This window comes from Myotis brandtii, unplaced genomic scaffold (genome assembly GCF_000412655.1).
Source record: "Myotis brandtii unplaced genomic scaffold, ASM41265v1 scaffold216, whole genome shotgun sequence".
Classification (NCBI taxonomy): domain Eukaryota; kingdom Metazoa; phylum Chordata; class Mammalia; order Chiroptera; family Vespertilionidae; genus Myotis; species Myotis brandtii.
In genome coordinates, this window is record NW_005358092.1 from 709725 (window position 1) to 729727 (window position 20003).

A 20003-nucleotide genomic window follows, 5' to 3' on the forward strand; every position below is an offset into this window, starting at 1 on the left:
AATGTTTTAAATATACCATGTTCTCCTATAACACCCAGAACTGGCTTACACTGTCACGGAGTAATATGCTAGGTGTTTTAGAGCAGTGGTTCTCAAATTTAAAGTGAAGTATAGCCTGGAGAGTTATTAAAAATCAGAGGTGGGGACTCCACACCCATAGATTCTGATTCAGTGTGTGTGTGTGTGTGTGTGTGTGTGTGTGTGTGTGTGTGTGTATTGTAACTATGCAATTTTTTTTTTGTGTGTGTGTGGTGGAGGGGAGTTTGTCATTTAACAAGCAACCCAGATGATTCAGATGCAGGAGGTCAATGGAGTTGAAAGAGAAACATCACACCTAGAACCTACAAAAAATTACAATTCCACAGCCAACAAGAGTTGGAAGTTTAAATCACAATGTTTCTATTTATAAAAATTTGAAAATAATTGATCACTCCAGGGAAAATAAGAGTCTGCATGTTATACATTTGCCACAGGTTATCTTGTTATAGCCTGTAAGGTAATCAGGGTGGGTGATACTATTTTGACTTTGCTGATAAGGAACTTAATGCAGTTTAAATGATTTACTAAAGGTTACAAAGCTAGTTGGGGCAGGTCGCTTGAGTTTTAAACAGAGGTCAAATAAGATGGCATCTCCTCAGACACTCCTAAAGTGAAAAGCTCATGAAGAAAATACAAGCATATTTCCGGATCCAGTTTTAAGTCAAGGTCTCCTCATCTCTCTAATTCAAAGCTCTACTTCAGCAGACAACTTTGGACTAAAAGAATTTGTCATTCACCTTCAAGCATTGGCTTTGGGGACCCGATATGGACAAGCTTGTTACCTATGGTTTTGCTATTGGCAGAAAGAAAAACAAATGGTCCCCTATTACAGATAAAGATCATCACACATTTTTTCCCCAGCTGAGGACTTTGGTATTATCCCAAAGAGAGACATAACTTGAGTTTTTAATTCACTTTAGACCTGGCTTAGGCCTAGAAAAATGGAAAAACAGGGTGTTCCTTAAAATCCCACAAATGTTGCATATTTTTGGGAGAGGAAGTATACAGATGACTTTTTTGATTTCAGCAACTTTCCCTGGGACTTCCTGGCTCCTTGTCTGGTTGGGTTTCACCCACCATACCTTGAGGTGCTTTAGGGAAGATAGAGACTCTGACAGTGGAAAATCACTCTCCTTCTACAGCCTTCCTTCCCTCTGCCCTCAGGGAAAACCTGCCTTCCCCCTCGTGAGAAAAACTCCAAATATAATGAATGAGACAAAGAAATATTTAATCAAATTAGTTTAGGAAACCCCAGCAGAAACAATGCATCTTTTCAACATTTTATGATGTTATGAATAGACAACGTCTGGTGTGTTAGTCTGTCTCCGGCTCCTGGGTGAGAAATGCCCTTTGCCATCAGACACTAGCTTCATTCTAGAGCTCAAAGGAACCATGTTTATTTGCCAAAAACCTGCTCCTTCATAAGCTACAAAAACGGTTTATAAAAATAACTAGAAACATTCTTAAAATAATGATCATGATGATGGTGGCGATGACGATAAAGCAGACTTTTTCCCTCCCTCCTAAGCACTCACCAACTGTCTTAGCTCAGCTGCTATCACAAAATATCACAGACTGAGTGACTTATCAGTAACAGAGATTTATTTCTCACATTACTGGAGGCTGGAAGTCTGATATTAGGGTTCTAGCAAGGGCCCTCTTCCAGGCTGCAGACGTCTAACTTCTCCTTGTATCTTTGCATGGCAGAAAATGTGAGCTAGTCCCTGGTCTCTTCTTGTCAGATCACTAACCCCATTCATGACCTAATTACCTCCAAAGACCCTACCTCCAAATATATCACCTTCGGGGTAGGACCTCAATATATTTAAGGGACACAAACATGTAGTCCCTAACACAGTGATGGTGAACCTATGACACGTGTGTCAGAGGTGACACGCGAACTCATTTTTTTTGGTTGATTTTTCTTTGTTAAATGGCATTTAAATATATAAAATAAATATCAAAAATATAAATCTTTGTTTTACTATGGTTGCAAATATCAAAAAATTTCTATATGTGACATGGCACCAGAGTTAAGTTAGGGTTTTTCAAAATGCTGACACGCCGAGCTCAAAAGGTTCGTCATCACTGCCTTAACATCAACCTAGAACCAAAGGGATGAACATGGCTTGGGCATATTTTCAACAGTTCCCCAAAAAAGTCAGTCCTCTTGCTGATTACACCTGGGCCCAGTTCCCCCTTTTTTTTTTTGAGGAAGCAGAAAATTAGACTTTAGGCTAGTTTTAGCCAGTCTCCTCCCATTTGATTTTTAAAGTGTTAAAAATGTTTTTTGCCCTGACTGGTCATGCCTGGGTTGCAGGCTCAAACCCTGGTAGGAGGCATGCAGGAGGCAGCTGGTCAGATCGATGTTTCTTTCTCTCTCATTGATGTTTTTCTCTCCTTCTTCCTTTCTCTCTCTCTCTAAAAAAAATCAATTTAAAAATCTTAAACATTTTTTTTAATAATCGTCTACAACTTTTCAAAGAACAAACCATTGGGTGTCAGATACCAAGTGAAATAGTCCTAAAGTTGGCTCTGAAGTTATTTTCTGATACCCTGTCCCCAATCAGAATTCTTCCCAGAGAAAGACTGCAGATAATAAACGGCTCTTTAAACACAGACAGTGGATTACTGACTAAGAAATCCCAGGACACGAAGACTACATTAATCATCTCATTCAATGTCTAATGAAAGCCTCACTCTCAGCCAGACGTGTTTGACTTCAAAACATCATTTGTCTCATGAAAACAAACCAACCAGCAAAAAAGTTAAACGACATGGTATAAGTAAAAAATAAAATGTTTTTATACTGAAATGACAGGTGATTTAATATACAATTTCTTTGCTTTCAGGTGGTAGAAATAGCTCATTAAATGTCTTCAAAAAGTCTCCAACTATGGAAATTTCACCATTAAGACTAGCCTTCAAACCACTCAGACCAGCATGCAACTTGGATAGTGAAAATGTGGCATGTTAATGACTGCCTGGCAAATGTGGTCCCTACACTTTGAAAGTCAACCTCTTGATGGGAGTGAGAATCAGCAACCAGCCTAAGAGTGTGTCTCTGGTTTGGCACTGGGAGCGGCTTTTAAAGGAACTGGCTTTATTAGCCAGTCACATATCAACTGAGTCCATCCTGTCAGCTGTCACCGTCCTCTAATTTAGAAACTATCTACAGCAATCAGCTGCAGTCCCTTTTATTGTCCTGCAAGTAAAATTCCCAAATAAAATATTCGTCAGACCTCACCCATCCTTAGAAGGGAGGGAACCCAAAGCAGATATCTAGACACTGACAACTTACAAGTGACTAAGATTGTTGTAAATACTTTCCTTGACTTGCTTTTTGGGGACAAACCATGTTGCATAAAAATATAATTGATTTCCTTAAATGTACACAAAGTGTCTTTGCTGGGAAATGCTCCTTTTGCTATACAACAATCTCCTCGATCCATTCACTGCTCTGTAATTTCCTCTGTCACTTGGATTTGAAAAAGAATGTGTATATGTTTGTGTTTGTTCCTTACAGAAAGCAAAGATGCATTAAAAATATAGAAGCCCACTCCAGGGGGAAATGTCTGTACCTCTGAGCACCCATCCACAAAGGCAGCCACCCGGGCACCCTGTGGTACATCAGCTAATTGATTTACCAATTGAAAGAGACAAGCAATGCCACCTTTGGATTATTTTACATGAAACAGCTGCTGGATGTGCACCTGGACTGGGGCAGACCCAGGAGTTTTGGTTCATTTCTGCAGAGTAAGTGAGGCAAAGATTATAGCAGCCACGTGTGCCATGTACAGGCCTGCCCCTAAAACATGTATTCCTGAGCCAGGAACACCAGTGGATACAGAGGAAGCCCTTGACCCACAGTCCTTTTCTTCCTACCCTTGGTCCTGTCCTACAGCACCAGCATCCTCATGCAAATGTTTGTGCACACCAGTGTTAACATCCAACGGGCTCAGTGCACACCCTCTGCAAATAGCAGCCCCTTGGGCCCAGGGGTGTTCACACTGGCCTGGAACTGGGGATAGAATCAGATAGGCGTGGGAAGTGGGCTTTTGGCTGTTCGGGAAAGAAACTCAGGGTTCTAAGGACCCAGGGAATAGATTAGAAGTAGGAGTGCTGGCTCTGGGCCTGGAGGAGGTTTAGAACCTGGGATTGTCAAGCTTCTCTCCAGACCCCATACTGGGGAATTCTAAGATTCAGTCTGTCATTATTGATGGCTCAATCTCCAACACTGGACAATGAAAATATAAAGAAATTGTGAAAAAAAAAATGGAAACAAGTGTAAAAATCTTCAATCACAGTCTCTTTAGTTTAAGAGATGAACAATGAGATATTCTGACTAATTAATGATCTGGTTAATAGAGATATTAGATTTATCTTTCACAGGTGACTAATTATTAACTAATCAGAGTACAAATATACACTTAACATCAAAACAAAAATCAACACATTCATTGGATTATGGTGCAACACCAAATATCCCTAGTTTTCCAAGAGCCATGAATTATACACATCAGAATTGTGTGTAATTCACACAGAATTCATTACAGAAATGTGGACATGCTGCGTAGGTCAGAGGATTTAGGTTGATAATTTTCACAACAGTTAAAATTGCAAATGCCATTTCTGTGGACTGGACAACCACTTCCAGGTGCTTTGAATTGGTTTGTTTCCCTCCTGATACATTTCTATGGCAAGAGGCAACACCAGCTCTCTTGAAGTTCATCGTTGTCATGAGACACAGAAAGCCCACACACAGGAAAGGATCACTTCATGAGACACAGGAAGTCCACTCACAGTTAGTAGCACTGACCTGTCCTTTCATATCTGGAGCAATAGGAATGGTGGGCCAGATGGTTGAGTAGATGCCAAAAAACACCAGCCAGATCAGCATGCTTCCCCAGACAGCCAGGTGACTGAACTGCAGAAGAAAACACATACTCAGGCAGGGCCGCCCCACTGGCACAGGAGAGCCACCTGACTCCACCAGCTGCACAACCTCTGTGTCCAAGCTAGCCTTCCTTATGGGAAGATTCCTACGACTCTGAAGTCATTGGAGAATTCAATCTTCCAATTTCCTTGTCTCCAAATGTTGAACAATGAGTTCAAATGACTAGTGGCTCCAAACTATCCTGAAGACAAAGGTGATTTGGCCACCACAGCTGATCTTCCTCTAGATACACCCATAGTATTAGAAGGCCCGTCTTATTCCTCACCAGTTGCTCCAATTTGGAGCTATATAAAACAAGGTCTCATTAGTTTAGTAACAGAACACTGAACAGACAAAACAAACAATATGTTTTTATTTACCATTTTGAGGCATTGTTCTTTTCATTTTCCAAATACTGTAACTTTTTAAAAAATCTGGAATGGATATTACATCTTATGATGCCCCTTTAACCATCTACTGAGTTGTGAATTATTTGTTATTTGTCCTCTTACTATCATGATTCTCAATGGATACATGGAACAGACTGACAGGTATCGGAAATGGGGGGAGGTAGGGGAGTGGATGAAAGAAGGTATAAAAAACATATATATGAAACATAGAACAGACAACAGTGTGTTGATAGCCAGAGGGAAAGGAGGTGGTGAGGGTAGGTGCAGGAGGGCAAAGGGGGGATAAATGGGAACAGAAAGAGACTGTGCTTGGGGCAGTGGGTGCCTGGTGCAGTATGCAGATCATGTTCTGTTGAGTTACACATTTGAAACCTGTAGATTTTGTGAACCAATGTCACCCCAATAAACACTTCTTACTACCTCCTCCTTTAAAGTCTCAGGCTAAACCACTATCCCCTCTCACCTGGATTAATTGCCATTGTTTCTTAAGAGATTCCCTGTTTTGACATTAATCTCCCACTCATTCCCATTGTCTCAGCACAGAATTAGGAGCCTATTTAAACAGCAGTGACAGACAATCATGAAACTAATGGTATAATCTCCAAACATTGGAAATAAACAAAATGTCTAAAATGGGGTCTAATTAAATAAGTGATGGAATATTGGTAAGACTTAATACTCTAATAATGAACAATGATTTTATAGAAGTATACCCCAAGGGATGGAAAATGATTGTAATGTATTTTTAAGTGAAAAAGATGACAAAGCTCTATGTTCTATAATGCATTATCTTTTAAAAACACATAGAACAAAGTCTAGAAAGTCATTTAGCGAAGTGGTAAAGTTATAGAAATTAAAAATTATCTTTTTTGGCCTGTATTTTGTATTTTTTTTTTACAATGTGCATATACATTTGAAATGAGATTACTGTTAATAGCTTAGAGCTTTATTAAGTGCCAAGTAAATGAATCATCAGAAAACTTTGGATTGCAAATTTGCCCTGATAAAGATCAAACCACGTTTTTACATGCAAAATAAAATAAGACAGTTGGACATTGCTTACTGTTTTTTCCAAGGCTTAAAAAGAGTATCATACCAGGAAAAATATCTAGAGTAAATAGAGAAATAATTCTAGAGAAAACTTACTTTAGTCCAAGCTGTAGTCTCCAAACCAGCTTTCAGACAAACAGTGACAACAACATACTGTGAAGGAAAGAGGCATTTGGCAGACAGTATTATCCTTCGTGAGTTAGTTATTTTCTAGGAGGCATCCCAAGTATCCTCTCCGAGGCAGTTCCTCCAAGGCAGCTGCACTGGGCAAGTGCCATCTCGCGGTGCTAATGCTCTAGGGAAGTGGTTCTCAACATTCCTAATGCTGCGACCCTTTAATACAGTTCCTCATGTTGTGGTGACCCCCAATTTCATTGTTACAAATTGAACATAATTAAAGCATAGTGATTAATCACAAAAGCAATATGTAATTATATATGTGTTTTCCGATGGTCTTAGGCGACCCCTGTGAAAGGGTCGTTCGACCCCCAAAGGGGTCGCGACCCACAGGTTGAGAACCGCTGCTCTAGGGGCTAGTTTTAGGGACTACAGACAGATTTACTTCAAGAAAAGCCCTCATTTTAGTGGTTGTCTTCTCACAAGTAATAGTTAATTTTGCTCTTTATTTAACTTGGGAGAAATCACCTTCTTCAGTAATTTAAAGAATGGGGAAATCTGTTCATCATTGTGTAGAAACCATGACCCTGCCTAATCTTCACCAGAAAATGAGGTCAGCATTTCACAACCATTCTGAGCTTTAAGGACTCTAAAATATATAGTTTAACGATCTGAAATAAATGATAATGAGAACAGCTTTATATAAAGGGTTTTGAGAAGCAGAGTCCACACCTGTGCTATTTAAGAATGGCTCAGTACACAGAGAAATAAACTTACCGTGTAAACAATATTTCCAACAAATAAATAGTCTGTGGCATGACCGTTGGCCAACGCAGTGTCTGAAAAACAAAGAAGTTACTACTAACCACCGGAGGACAGCACTGCAGTCTATTTTATTCAGAATATAAAAGCAAAACTTTAGAAATATTTGTCAACACATAAAGGAATTTCCAAAATTATGTCTGTGATTCTGAATTATTTTCGTGTATTTTCTCCAAATGAAGCAAACAAAATAGAATTATCTAATTCAAGTCAGCTAGCCTGCTATGAAAACGCCAGTTTTTATCCAGAGGAGTCAAAGCCTATGTTAAGATCGGGAATGGTTTCTTTGAATGGCCAATCTCCTTTTATTCTGTTTTATGCTCAAATTCAGACCTGTGGCCTACCGGCCAAGTATATAGGAGTTTTTGTGTTCAAATTTCAACCCACACATAATTGGGCTCAGGGATTTACCCATGTGCTTGTTGAAGAATCCTATTAAAGAATTAAAATATGCTTAGTTTTCTAAAACACCATAATAATCAAGTGTCGTCACAGGTAGAATCTGGTAATCCTGGAACCCTGGACCTAGCACCAGGGCATGCCCTTCTTCCTGATTCTAGCGTGGGGAACATAAGGGTTATCCTAGGAGGAGGAGGAGAAGGAAGAGGAGGAGGAGAGAGACAATGACCACAGACTTTAAAAGGAATGATCTCAAAGCTTAGGGAGAGGAGGTGGTAAAGAGAGACTAGAAGCTTAGGTAGGATTTCATTAAAAGGGAAGAAAGAGAGCCCTAGCTGATTTGGCTCAGTGGATAGAGCATTGGCTCATGGACTGAAGGGTGCCGGGTTTAATTCCAGTCAAGGGCACCTACTTCAGTTTCAGGCTCGACCCCGGCCTGACAGGGCCACTTGCAGGAGGCAACCAATCAATGCATTTATCTCACATTCTCTCTCTCTGTCTCTCCCCCTCCCTTCCATTCTCTCTAAAAATCAATGGAAAACTATCCTTGAGTGAGGATTAACAAAAATAAATAAATAAATAAATAAACAAATAAATAAATAAATAAAATAAAATAAAAAGGAAGGGAAAAGTTCAAAAAATAAGGGAGAGGCTAAATTAACCAAGAAGGTAACAAGTTGATGTATTACCAAATAGCTATTCAAAATTGTGGGGGTTTACTTTTCAGTAAATGGACCTAAGATTGTTTTAATAATAAATGCGACATTTTATTTATTTATTTATTTATTTATTTTAATAAATTTTTATTGACTCAGAGAGAAAGGGAGAGGGAGAGAGAGATAGAAACATCAATGATGATAGAGAATCATTGATTGGCTGCCTCCTGCATGCCCCCTACTGGGGATTGAGCCGCAACCAGGCATATGCCCTTGACTGGAATCAAACCCAGGACCCTTCAGTCTGCAGGCTGACACTTTATCCACTGAGCCAAACAAGCTAGGGCTAAATGTGACATTTTAAAAGCATGCCTCAATAAAGAAACACTTGAGATTAGACAGGGCACCTTTTATTTGATTCTAATATAGATTATAGCCTTGAAAGAGGTAACAATATTCTTTCTTTATACAACAAATATTTATTTGAAGTTTACTTTATGCCAGGTACTATTATGGGAATGGGGAGACAAGGTCCCTGCCTTCAAGTAGCTCACACTATAGTGAAGGAGCCAGAATATAAACACAAATACATGTGCAATAAAATGTCAGGTGTAATCTATAGATATAAAAGCCTAAGCGACTAAATGACTGAACGACCGAACGACTGGTTGACTGGTTTGGCCCAAATTTAGCTTCTAAAGTTTTATTATGCATTCATTTCTACTTGTCATGATAGCAAAGTGCTACTGGCATTAAATAAAATGTTGACCTTGAGGTCATTTAAATACACTTAAACTAACTGTAATAAAGACAGGATTAACCTAACCTTTTAGTTCATTTCAGAAGGATAACTCACCATCACATTTTAGTATTCTGCTTAGGAAAGAGTGTCTCCTGTCCCAGTCAAACTAATATCATCTGGAAATAATTTATTCCTTGGAGGAGGAACTCCCAAACCAACTTGAGGTTCGGGACATGCCAAGCACTTCTGAAAAGATGCATCTTCTAAACAAGTCACAAGTTACCACTCTGTACACCCTGGCTCAGAAAATCCCATGGAATGGATTGCTCTCTTACAGGTTATATTTCAAATGTTTTAGAGGCAAATCCCTGTGGGTATCATTCCTTGTTAAAACTTGCCAATAGCATACCCCTGAAGGAGAGATCAGCAGTCCTATGAAACCATTTGTGGATGAATGCATTAATGAGCTACAGCTTGCTGGTAACCCCAGGCTGGAAAAGCCTGCTTTGATTGTCCAGGTTTACTCCTAAAGGTTGTTTCTGCCAAATTATTTCTTCCCACTTTGCTTAGTGTTAACAGTACTGTGGTGATTCCAACACTCTAGTCAGGAAAGTATCTTTCCTATAGTTTAGCTGTTTTAATTTTAGTCAGATATTGAAAATTCCCGTGATGTTTTTTGATAGAGGAAAAAGAACCCCCAAACCAAGGTCAGTAGTTAGGTTCCCCAAGCCAGCTTTCCAAACATCATTCCACCCCATCTGTGTAAATGTAGTAAGAACATTACTTCAGACAAAGCAGCGTGAGATGGGATAGATTGATATTTGGGAGGAAGGAGGCAGTGAGAAGGGAAAGGACAATTCTGGTGAAAAAAGGGACTCAGCCTGCATAGAGGTCTGGAGGGGGGCTCCAGCCTGACTCCATCCTGCCCCAATGGGATGGTGAGCAGCCGAGGTGGGGGTGGGGCTGAGGTACTAGGTGCCAGGTGTTGAGGTCAGCAGGTGCCAAGCCCTGCAAGGCTCTAAGAAGGTCCCTATAAAAGAGATTCACCAAAAGTGCATGTGGAGAGCTGTGATCTCACCAAACCTTTGTTTCCTTATGTTAACCAGCCTGACCAAACCCATCATTAGCACACAAAGGCTACCAGCAAGAGGAGGGGCGAGAAGGAGTAACTAACTGCCTGTTGCATCAAGAACAGTTGGCATTTAACTGAACAATCTGAGATGTCAGTCTTTTGCAAATCCAGGATCAGATTCACCCCTTTGAGGGCTGAAAAGAGAGAGGAGGGTGTTGCCTACAGCCAGTGTGTGTCTTAGAGGCCCAGGTAATGCTATGGCTTCAGGATCCGCTGACCCACAGCAGTGGTTAAGCCGGTTCTCCCAGGCTGATATTATTTGCAGAATCTGGTTGGATCCAACATAATGTAGGATTAGCCAAATGAGGTTTAGAAACACAGTCACTGACACAGACTATTGTGGACAATTGGGACAAAACCACATAGCCCTCCACATTAGCAGTGGCAGCCCAAAATGCTGCATGCAAAAACCTCTTTGAAAATAATTGCGGGAAAACCCAGGGTTTGTAAGAAAAGTATGTCTCATTTTCCTAACAGACAGAATGATCAAGGAACTTACTTCAGAATATTCCAAAGGGCTAGGCTGATGACATTTATAAAGATGCCATTTCAATTAAATGCTCATTAAAAACATTACCTCATTACCCAGCTAAACCACAAAAATCTACTCAGAAACGGTTTTGACAAAAAGCAAAATTTGAAGACAACGTTATAGCATAGCACAGTACAGTCAGAGAGGATCGGATTTAATAATCAGGAAAACAGATGGGGTGGATTTATAGGTGTATTTTGAATGTAGTAAGAATCCACGGAGCACGTGAACTAACCATCACAGGCAGCTCGAGCACATGTGACTCCGTGGGGAGAATTAAGGTGGAGGTGGCACCATTCCCTTGACATCGAGGCATGTGCCAAGAATTTGGGTTGGAGAGCAGATGCCCAGCATCTCCTGCTTTCCCTCTCCTGCCTTTTTGCTTAGAGATCTTTCAGAAGCACTTGTTCAGAGCAGCCCCAATTCCTGAATATTATCAGGCTGCCTTTCTCGACCTCACTTCTGGGCCCTTTTAAGATTCCAGAGGTTCAGAGGAGGTACAATGCCAACCAGCTACTCTTAGATTAATCTCAACAGTGAAAATGTATTCCAAGTTTCACATAACAAATTTACAAACTTTTAGAACACATTCTGTTCAAATGCTTGTACTGCCTGAACAATAACTGAAACGAGGTTTTCTGCTTCCAACACTATGTTTTCATGAAGAGAAAATTTATTTTTTCCTTTCTCTGTAAAGAGTAGTAAAAAATATTGGAAAGAGTCTATAAAAGGTAGAGTTTATTCAAGTGTTAGTGATTATAATTACATTTATAACCAACGTTGGGTTAAGTTCCTGGTTATATAAGCCTTTTGCTAGATTTTCTCTTCTCTATGGCCATTTCTGATGAATATGAAACTCAAATTTCAATATTTTTCTTTTTTCACTTGTTTACTAAAAATAGATTTTTAAAAGGAAGTAAAGAGGATGGAAAGTACACTCAATTGCCAATGTTAAACAGCCACTTTATGAGGCCATAGACTCTTTGCTTATTCTCGGGTGCCCAGCTAAATAACATTCCCCAGTCCCTGGTACCCAGTTGGAGCCCTGAAACTACTTGTTGCCACTCAGACATGAGCAGAAGTGATGGCTCACTTCTTGCCAGAGATGGTTAAGAAGAAGCTATGCTGCTCCTGATTGTCTCCCTTACAGTGTTAAGGCTGAGGGTAAACTCAGGGGCCATGCACTAAATGGAGTCGCATTGTATTGAAATAGACCCAGTTTTATTTTACTCAGGCACAGTAAGACACGCACACATGGAAATGAGTGTCAAGAGGAAAAAATTTATACTTACAGATCCCCAGAAACAGGAGGCACAGGGCACCATGCAGGGCTACATGTAGAAGCACCAGGGTTGGTCAAGGAGGCAGAGGGGAGAGCATGGCCCAGAGCCGTTATTACGGTTTTCAAGGGAGGAAATGGGCAAGGCAGGGTAGGTACGCTGTGTTAGCCTAGGATTAAATAGTTTAATAATGTCCTCAGGCACTGGGTTTAAGGCAGTCCATAGTTGTCTGGTTCCTGGCCCCAGGGTTTAGGTCAGGAGGATATTGGCTTGGTGTGTGGGAGTTTGATAAAGGAGATGGTGGGGGTGTGGGTTCTAGGCTGGTTGCTTTGATCTTGCAAGGAAGTAATTTGCTCTCTCTAGGAACTTGTTAACCCTGGGAGGGATAGTCTCTCCAGGATCAAGGCTTCTAATGTCAGAGCATCAAAAATACAGAAAATATGGTAACTACACCTATGAACAATGCAGTCCTCCATTTGGTAGTGACATGAGTAAGAAATAAGCCTTTACTGGATAAGCCCCTGGGATTTGGGATTGTTTGTTGTAGCAGCTATTTCCACCCTGGCTAACACACCTTGATTCAACTTCCTGATAAAGTTATAAGGGTCAAATCTGGGTACTCTGGCTCACACTTCTTATAACATTACACTAAATCCAACTCTTTAAAATACATGTAATGTAGAGTTTATTAAAAGAGACACTGAAACATAAGAAATATTTAACAGAATGGAAATAATGGCCTTCCAAGCAAACTGTGTTTCCAAACAGCAGTGCTATAGATGTGTGGGCAGGACATCTCCAGAGCTGTATCTACCAGTCCACTGTGTTTAAAGCACATCAAAACAGAAAAAAATGTATTTTGAATTTGGAAACCTGGTCTTATTTTAAGTGTATTATATTAGTTATTTAGATTTATAAGCTGTAGTTTCATTTGTATAAATCAAAAAGCTCCTAGAGTGCCCTGTCTTTCCAGTTTTTAGTGAGCAAGTTCCACTCACTCATTTATATGCTGCAGGAGTTTATGAGCGTCCTCCGCACTGCCCTGGCCTCTCAGCAGGTTTGGCAGAGGCCACGTGGAGCTACTATTCACCCATTTAGCATTTAATGTTCATCTCTGGATCTTTATTTTAGATCTTTTAAAATCTGTACACAGTACGGTCAGTGACTTAAAGGGGAACAAAGTGTCAATTTATGGTTTCATGTATCTGTCTTTAAAATATAGTATTTTGTTGGTAAACTTTGTGACTGCAACAGCCTACTCTTTTGAAGGGTTTAGAACATATTACAATTGGGTAGATTAGGGAAGAGTCATTAATGTGATATTGAATTCTTCCAACTTTACCTCCAAAGCAGCCCTTTAGTCCCTCTACTTCTCTCCACTGCCATTGTCACTATAGTAGACCAGGCAGCAGCCAGCCTGGACTCCAACAATCATCCTCCCAGTGTGGTTACATTAAAATAAATCAGAAATATGGCTCTCTGCTTATCAGTGGCTTCCATTAAACTTATAATACAAAGACTCACAAATCCCCCAAACCTGGGAGGTCTGATGTCCTTGTCTCCATCATTGTCATCCCAAGGCAATCTGAATCTCACACTGTGTTCCCCACGGCCATCCACATATGCCTTCTGCACTTGAAATCACACTCTCAACCAGGCTATCCCACATCCCTTTTCTCTCTACTCTTACCTGGCTCACTGATACTCATCCTTTAACTCTGCTGTCACATCCTCCAGGAAGAAAGCCTTAAAACTCAATGGGACCAGGTTAGCTTTCCTTGGCATACATACATTTGACCTTGACCTTTTTCTTTTGCAATACTTCTCATTATGCAATCTTGCCTTCCCTCGGTGTAAGTTCCATAAGGGCAGGGAATGTGCCTGTTATACACGTGACTGTATGCCCAGAAACCGGTACTGGCCTGGCATAAAGAACGTAATCATTGTCTTTTTCATTATAATGGGTGAATGCTGAGTTTAAGAAAGTGCAACCTCAGAGAACAATGGTGGCCTTGCTCAAATTGTGCTTAATGTAAAACAATGCAAACCATCAGGGTTTACATGATATAAAATAGCCAAGTGTATAGTAACAGGTTTAGGTCATAAACAGTTCAAGCTAAAATGACCCAATAATGCCACAGAGAGAAGTACACTATGTTTCATTTTATGCACGTGCATTATTTCAGTTTATAAAACATGCCTAATCTTCCAGTAGCATATTTATTAAAAAGTATAAAATAGCTTTCTCCCAAAATGTTGAGAAACCTTGTTGCTTAATTAGTGCCAATATAATAAGCATCCATATGGTATTTTTTCTTCTGGAAGTGGGTGGGAATGGTTCTAAGGGTATGGACTGTGAGCAATCCAGAACACATATTTTTGAAAAATTTTTCTGCTAGTAAGTATTCAGTAGTCTCTTTCCCATCACCTCCCTCTTACATTTCATCAAGAAAAATTGGAAAATTTCCTTTTTTAAAAATGAAAACTGATTTTACATTCTTTTGCCAATAACCACATTCCTCTTCAAGGAGGGCTGCTCAAATATGCAGATGGAATACACCAATGGAAAACCTAAGTGTGGCCTGAAACCAAGGCTCCTGATGAATTTCGGTGCCTATGAAGGTGACTTCTCTGGTTTTAAACTATATTCACTGTTCAGATCAAAGGGTGGGAGCTGCAGGCAGGCCATGGGAGTAACCGTAAAGTTGTGATGGTTGGAAGAAATCTGATTTACTGAATTGCTTGAGTGGAAAAATTTATTTTGAAACTTGAAATGAATCATCACAAACTCCATCAGGAAAGGAGTGCTTTGTAAAGTCTATCCAAAACCATGCAAAAATAAGCAAAGCAAAATTCTTGGAAGCTTTCTAAGGAATGAACAATGTACTCACACCTTCTCAAAAAGATTTCTTCCCAACAATTATGTGCCCAAGTGAACAGCACTGACATGTACTTAAGACTCTCACCATGGACAGTGAGGAGAGAATTTTGGTAAAATTCACTGTCTTTATGACACAACCCACATAGTATGAAACAATGACATGAAGCTACCCTTGTGACCTTGGTGCCTAGTCAAGCAAAACTCCGCAGGCTTTGAGTTTAGGGAAGTGTCTGAGGGACAGCTTCAGGCAGGACTGGGAGGATAGAGGGAGGCCTAAAGGCAACTTTCTATTAGACTAAGATCCCCTTCAATGTTTCAAAAGTGCCCCAGGTTGTCTCAAATTGGTGTCATGCTCCTATGCTACTCTGGGGGTGGGGTGAATACATTCTTCTAAATGGCAATTCTAAGTATAACAGAACTCATGTGTACTTAGGGCAGCAAATCAGTACCCATAAATAAGAAATCCAATCAGTTGCCATATCTTGGTCTTTTCAAACTTGCAAATTTTCTTGATTTCCACCACTGACTTCTCTATGACTCCTCCCCCCGCCCCCCCTCCCCCCCAGTAACCCCATGCTCTCTTGCCAATCTTACATGTGCAAACTCCACCATGTAACTCTGTGACCTTAAACCCTTCACTGAGAAAAAGTCCTCACCTGGGTTTTTGTGACCTTACCATCACCTAACTTCTTTACCCCCTTTTCCAGCCACTCCTTCCCACCATCCATACTCCTCCCCCTGTCCCCTGCCCATGCCATAGCTCACTTGACAAGGGGTGCTGTGCTGACCCCAGAGGGGAAGTTGGAAATGTGTGGAGACATGTTTTGGTTTATAGTTGCACAAGGGCAGGGAAAGAGGGGAGTGTCGATGACATTTACTGTCCAGGCCAGGGATGCTCAGTGTCCTGAAAGGTTCATGACAGGCTGAATAAAGTCTAGAATCCAGCCCCCACCCCACCCCCACCTCCACCCATTGGAAAGATAGTTGACCCCTGAATACAGGTTTGAACTATGAGTCTAGTTATACGTGGATTTTTTCAACAAAAACTGTAAATTTATTTTCTCTTTCTTATGATTTTCTTAATTACATTATTTTCTCTAGTGCATTGCATGCATACAATACATAATACATATAACATACAAAATAGGTGTTAATTGCCTGTTTATGTTATTGGTAAGGTTTCCAGTCAGTAGTAGGCTATCAGTAAATATATTTTTGGGGAAGCAAAAGTTATATGTGGTTTTTTGACTGCTCTAGGGGGTCAGCATCCGTGTTGTTCAAGGGTCAACTGGACTGCTGATGGCCTCTTCAGGTTCCTCCTCAGTGCAGGTTCTGTGTGCTCGCTTGGTCCTGGCCAGGAATGCTTTCTCCCCACCTTTCCTCTGCCCCACTTGATTGTGCCCTTCTCATCTTTCAAGAACTTAAATATTACTTCCTTCGAGAAGATTCTTGCTTGACCCACTAGACTAGGTTGTATCCCTGTATTATAAACTCCACCTGCAGTCGTAGACAGAGCATGCCAGTAATAAAACATTATTTACATAATTCCTGATCATCAACTCTAACTTTATATAAGCCCCCAGAGGGCAAGATAGGCCGAGTTTATATCCATTGTACTCACTGTCAGGGCATCATAGATATGTCATGATTTTGCTGAATAAATAAGTTCTCAAAACTTATTTCCTCCTCAATACACACATTCCCATCTCCTGGATTTAACCCTCCTTAAGCTCTACCCTGGAATACCCAGAGACACACCTAGTATCCTTGTCATCCACCTTCTATCATTCACATGATAGATTATTTTTTTCAAATTGCTCTGATAACACTCTCCTTGATCTAAATTCCATATTGACTCCTCAATTCCTAAAAATTCCTTAAGTCCCAGTTTCTTAACCTCACATTCAAAGCCCTCTGCAATCCAGCTTTTGCCTGCTTCCTGAAACTTTTCATTATCTTCCACCCTTGAAGCGATGAACTTCTCACAGCTTTCCACATCTGCCTTAAAATTCCCCACTTTGTCTGGCTCCTCCCTCCATTCCTACACATCTCAATCCTACTTGACTTCCAGGCTAAGCCTAAATGTTATCTCCCCTAACAAACTATTAATAATCCCAAATGAAAGGCATCTCTTTCTCAGCCCTCTGAAATCTGATAGCACTTTATCTGTATTTTATGTGAGACAGTTATTTTCTACCTTGTGCTGGAATTATCCACATGCGAATATAATCTCCCTCATCAGACTACAAACTCTTTGAAGATCAGACCTCATTGATCTATATCCCTAATATCCTTAAGATCTATTACAGTGTCTTGGACATAAATATTACATGAATTAATAAGGTTAATGAGCAATGATGTAATCATTTTTGCTGTGCACTAATAGCATTTAGCAATTAATTCTAAAATACTCATGCAGTTTGTTAGAGGAAGTCAACTAAAAAACAAGAAAACCAGTGGCCTTCCTTTGTTCTATGCCAAATACACAATATTTGCAATTTATTTCATCTTAAACTATTTCACCCAATAGGTCATTGTTTACAACACAACTGAAAAAATTCTCAGTGCTGAAGCCGTAATAAATATGATGATGATAATAATAGAAATAAGAAAAAAATCACCCTATTGGCTGACTGTCAGGCAAACTGTGAATTTGAGGGAAGCAGATAAGGGCAGCAGAAGGTAACTTGAAATTCACTTGATGATACATCAGGTAAATTAGTAACAGTCGGGAGTCTATCCTCTAAGCATACAGCACAAGGCAAATGAATGGATTTACGTAACAAAATCTAGTGAACTATAGCAATTCCACCATAAACTACAAGCCACAATCTCATACCACATAATCACAGCTCCGAGATTAGGAAACCAATGTTTTTACTGCAGAATGGGGCCATATTAGTTCCTTTTGAAGCAGGTAAGTGAATGACCATCTTGTAAAACTTCTCAGAGTCCAAAGACAAGCACTTCAGACTGAAACAGAGTGTAATGTCTACATGATAAGGGTACGGGGCCTGGAGGTAGTACTTGTGGTCAACCTGCACTATCTACTGTCTCTTCCTAAGCACAAACGGCTGGGCTCAGGGACCAAAGAACAGTTACCAAAACTGTCCTGGTGCTCATCAGACATATTGCTTCCCGTCTGCGGTCGCTCCTAATAAAATGATGGCTGCTTCTACCACTAAATTGTCAGAGCTGCTAAAACCAACCATATCCAACACTCATATTCGTAAACCCCTACAAAATCATTTCAAGATAAATTAAATCCACTATGAGTAAAGATGAATCACAGGAAAGCTTTAGAATTAAACAAAAATGATCACATTAGAACGTTCCTTTGGGGGTGGGGCTAGAAGCAGAACATTTTATTTTCTGATCTAGAGACTTAGTGACCCTCAAAGGGCCCCACAGAGGGCTCTGAATGTGAGGTCTGAGGAAATGGAAAGAATAGGTCATAGGGTAGAATAAACTGGCAGTGCATGCATTTTGTCTGTCAGGATTTAATAGGTTAATATCAGTGAGAATGAATCATATCTGCTTGAAGCACAGAACACATTGACACAGAAACAAAGAAGCTTGGAAACTTTATATTCTTTGGGTCTCTGAACAATCAAAGGCCTTGTCTAGTCAACATTTGGAGTAATTTTTCCCAGGGGAATTATCACTATTTGAAAGGGATGAAAGAGTAGCATTCTCGTGATACCTTTTTGTTTTCTGAGACTAAAAGCTGTCTCTGTGAGAGGCAACATTTGGATGTATTGAGAAGTGTGCACACATGCAGTCAGTGGCTTTTCTCAAACATCTTCTAGCTGTAGGGTAGACTACAACTCATTGGGAGCTATATCCTTAAACACACTTCAAACATTTGCTTGAAAAGTATATGTCAAGGAGAGAAGACTCAGGAAACTAGGTTAAAATTAGACTTCTAAAAGATTTTAGTTACTCTGCTTAAGGTTTGTGTAGCTTAGAAAATGAAAGCCCAAATAATTACCAAAAAATTTCAAACTCACAGGCAAGAGGCATTGATGTTTCATTATAGTACAGTGCTTTCCTTCAAGATCCTTGACTCAAACAGTTATTAAAAATAAAGTTTAGGATTCCTAGGATTTAAGCTCTCCAGGCAACTGGAAAGAAAATGGGTTTTCAGAGCCAGAGTGGATGAAACCTATGAGCTATAAACCTGAGACGAGGGCTCATTAGATTTTAGGGATGTTTTTCTCCTCAGATTTGTTCTTGTGATCTCTAGGTCTGCAGAACTGGGCAAAAAATTGTGAACAACTGGCAGGAGAGGGATGACAAGGCTACTTGCTGACAGTGGAAATCATGAAGCCATTACCGTGCTCCAGCGCCTTCATGGGAAACCAGAAGAGGATGAGGGAGTGGACCAAGGCGTTGATGCAGTGACCCCAGAAAACCTACGGGAAAACAAACCGAGGGTCAGGAACTGCCCACAACTCTGACTCAGTAACTCAACGGACGCCTCATCGCGAAGGACACGGGCAGCGTGCTGCACGGTTCCAGGAGTAGCATATTATTCTTGAAGTTAAACAAAACAAAACAAAACAATTTCCTCATTTTTTACACACAAATGACTGGATGATCTCCAGATACTATTATTTAGTACAAAGACCTGAATGTATATACACATGTACTTAGACCAATATACAATCTATCCACATCTGAAAAAATGAATTATGAGCTGTTTTCTTTAGAACCCTAAGAAAGACACCAAAATTTTACAAGCAAAGACAACAAAATCATCCAGAAAAAGGTTATCTGGTCAAAATTGTCAATAGGAGACTGAAACTGTGTGTTTTCTGAAAGCATTTAAAATATAATTCTTACACAGCATTCTCTTTTGTTTTACTCCTTTAAATCTCTCCATTCAACTTTTTAATTTTTAGAATTTTGATTAATATCATGCACATTTAAAAATTCTCTTTACCTTAACACTTGTAAGATCAAATAAAAGAATGCAAAATTTATTTTCTTCTAAATTACAGTTTC

General features: G+C 40.0%; 1 protein-coding gene across 4 annotated transcripts in view; it reads right to left on the reverse strand.

Annotated features, from left to right (window-relative positions):
• ATP8A2 (ATPase, aminophospholipid transporter, class I, type 8A, member 2) overlaps positions 1 to 20003 on the reverse strand; it is a 651371-nt gene that overhangs the window by 163950 nt on the left and 467418 nt on the right. For all 4 annotated transcript variants that reach the window (XM_014539417.1, XM_014539416.1, XM_014539418.1 and 1 more), the window contains 4 exons: positions 19333 to 19411; positions 7330 to 7391; positions 6532 to 6588; positions 4859 to 4966 (listed from right to left, as the gene is read on the reverse strand). In XM_014539417.1, the coding sequence (XP_014394903.1) occupies positions 4859 to 4966; positions 6532 to 6588; positions 7330 to 7391; positions 19333 to 19411 (306 nt within the window). The remainder of the gene's footprint in view (positions 1 to 4858; positions 4967 to 6531; positions 6589 to 7329; positions 7392 to 19332; positions 19412 to 20003) is intronic.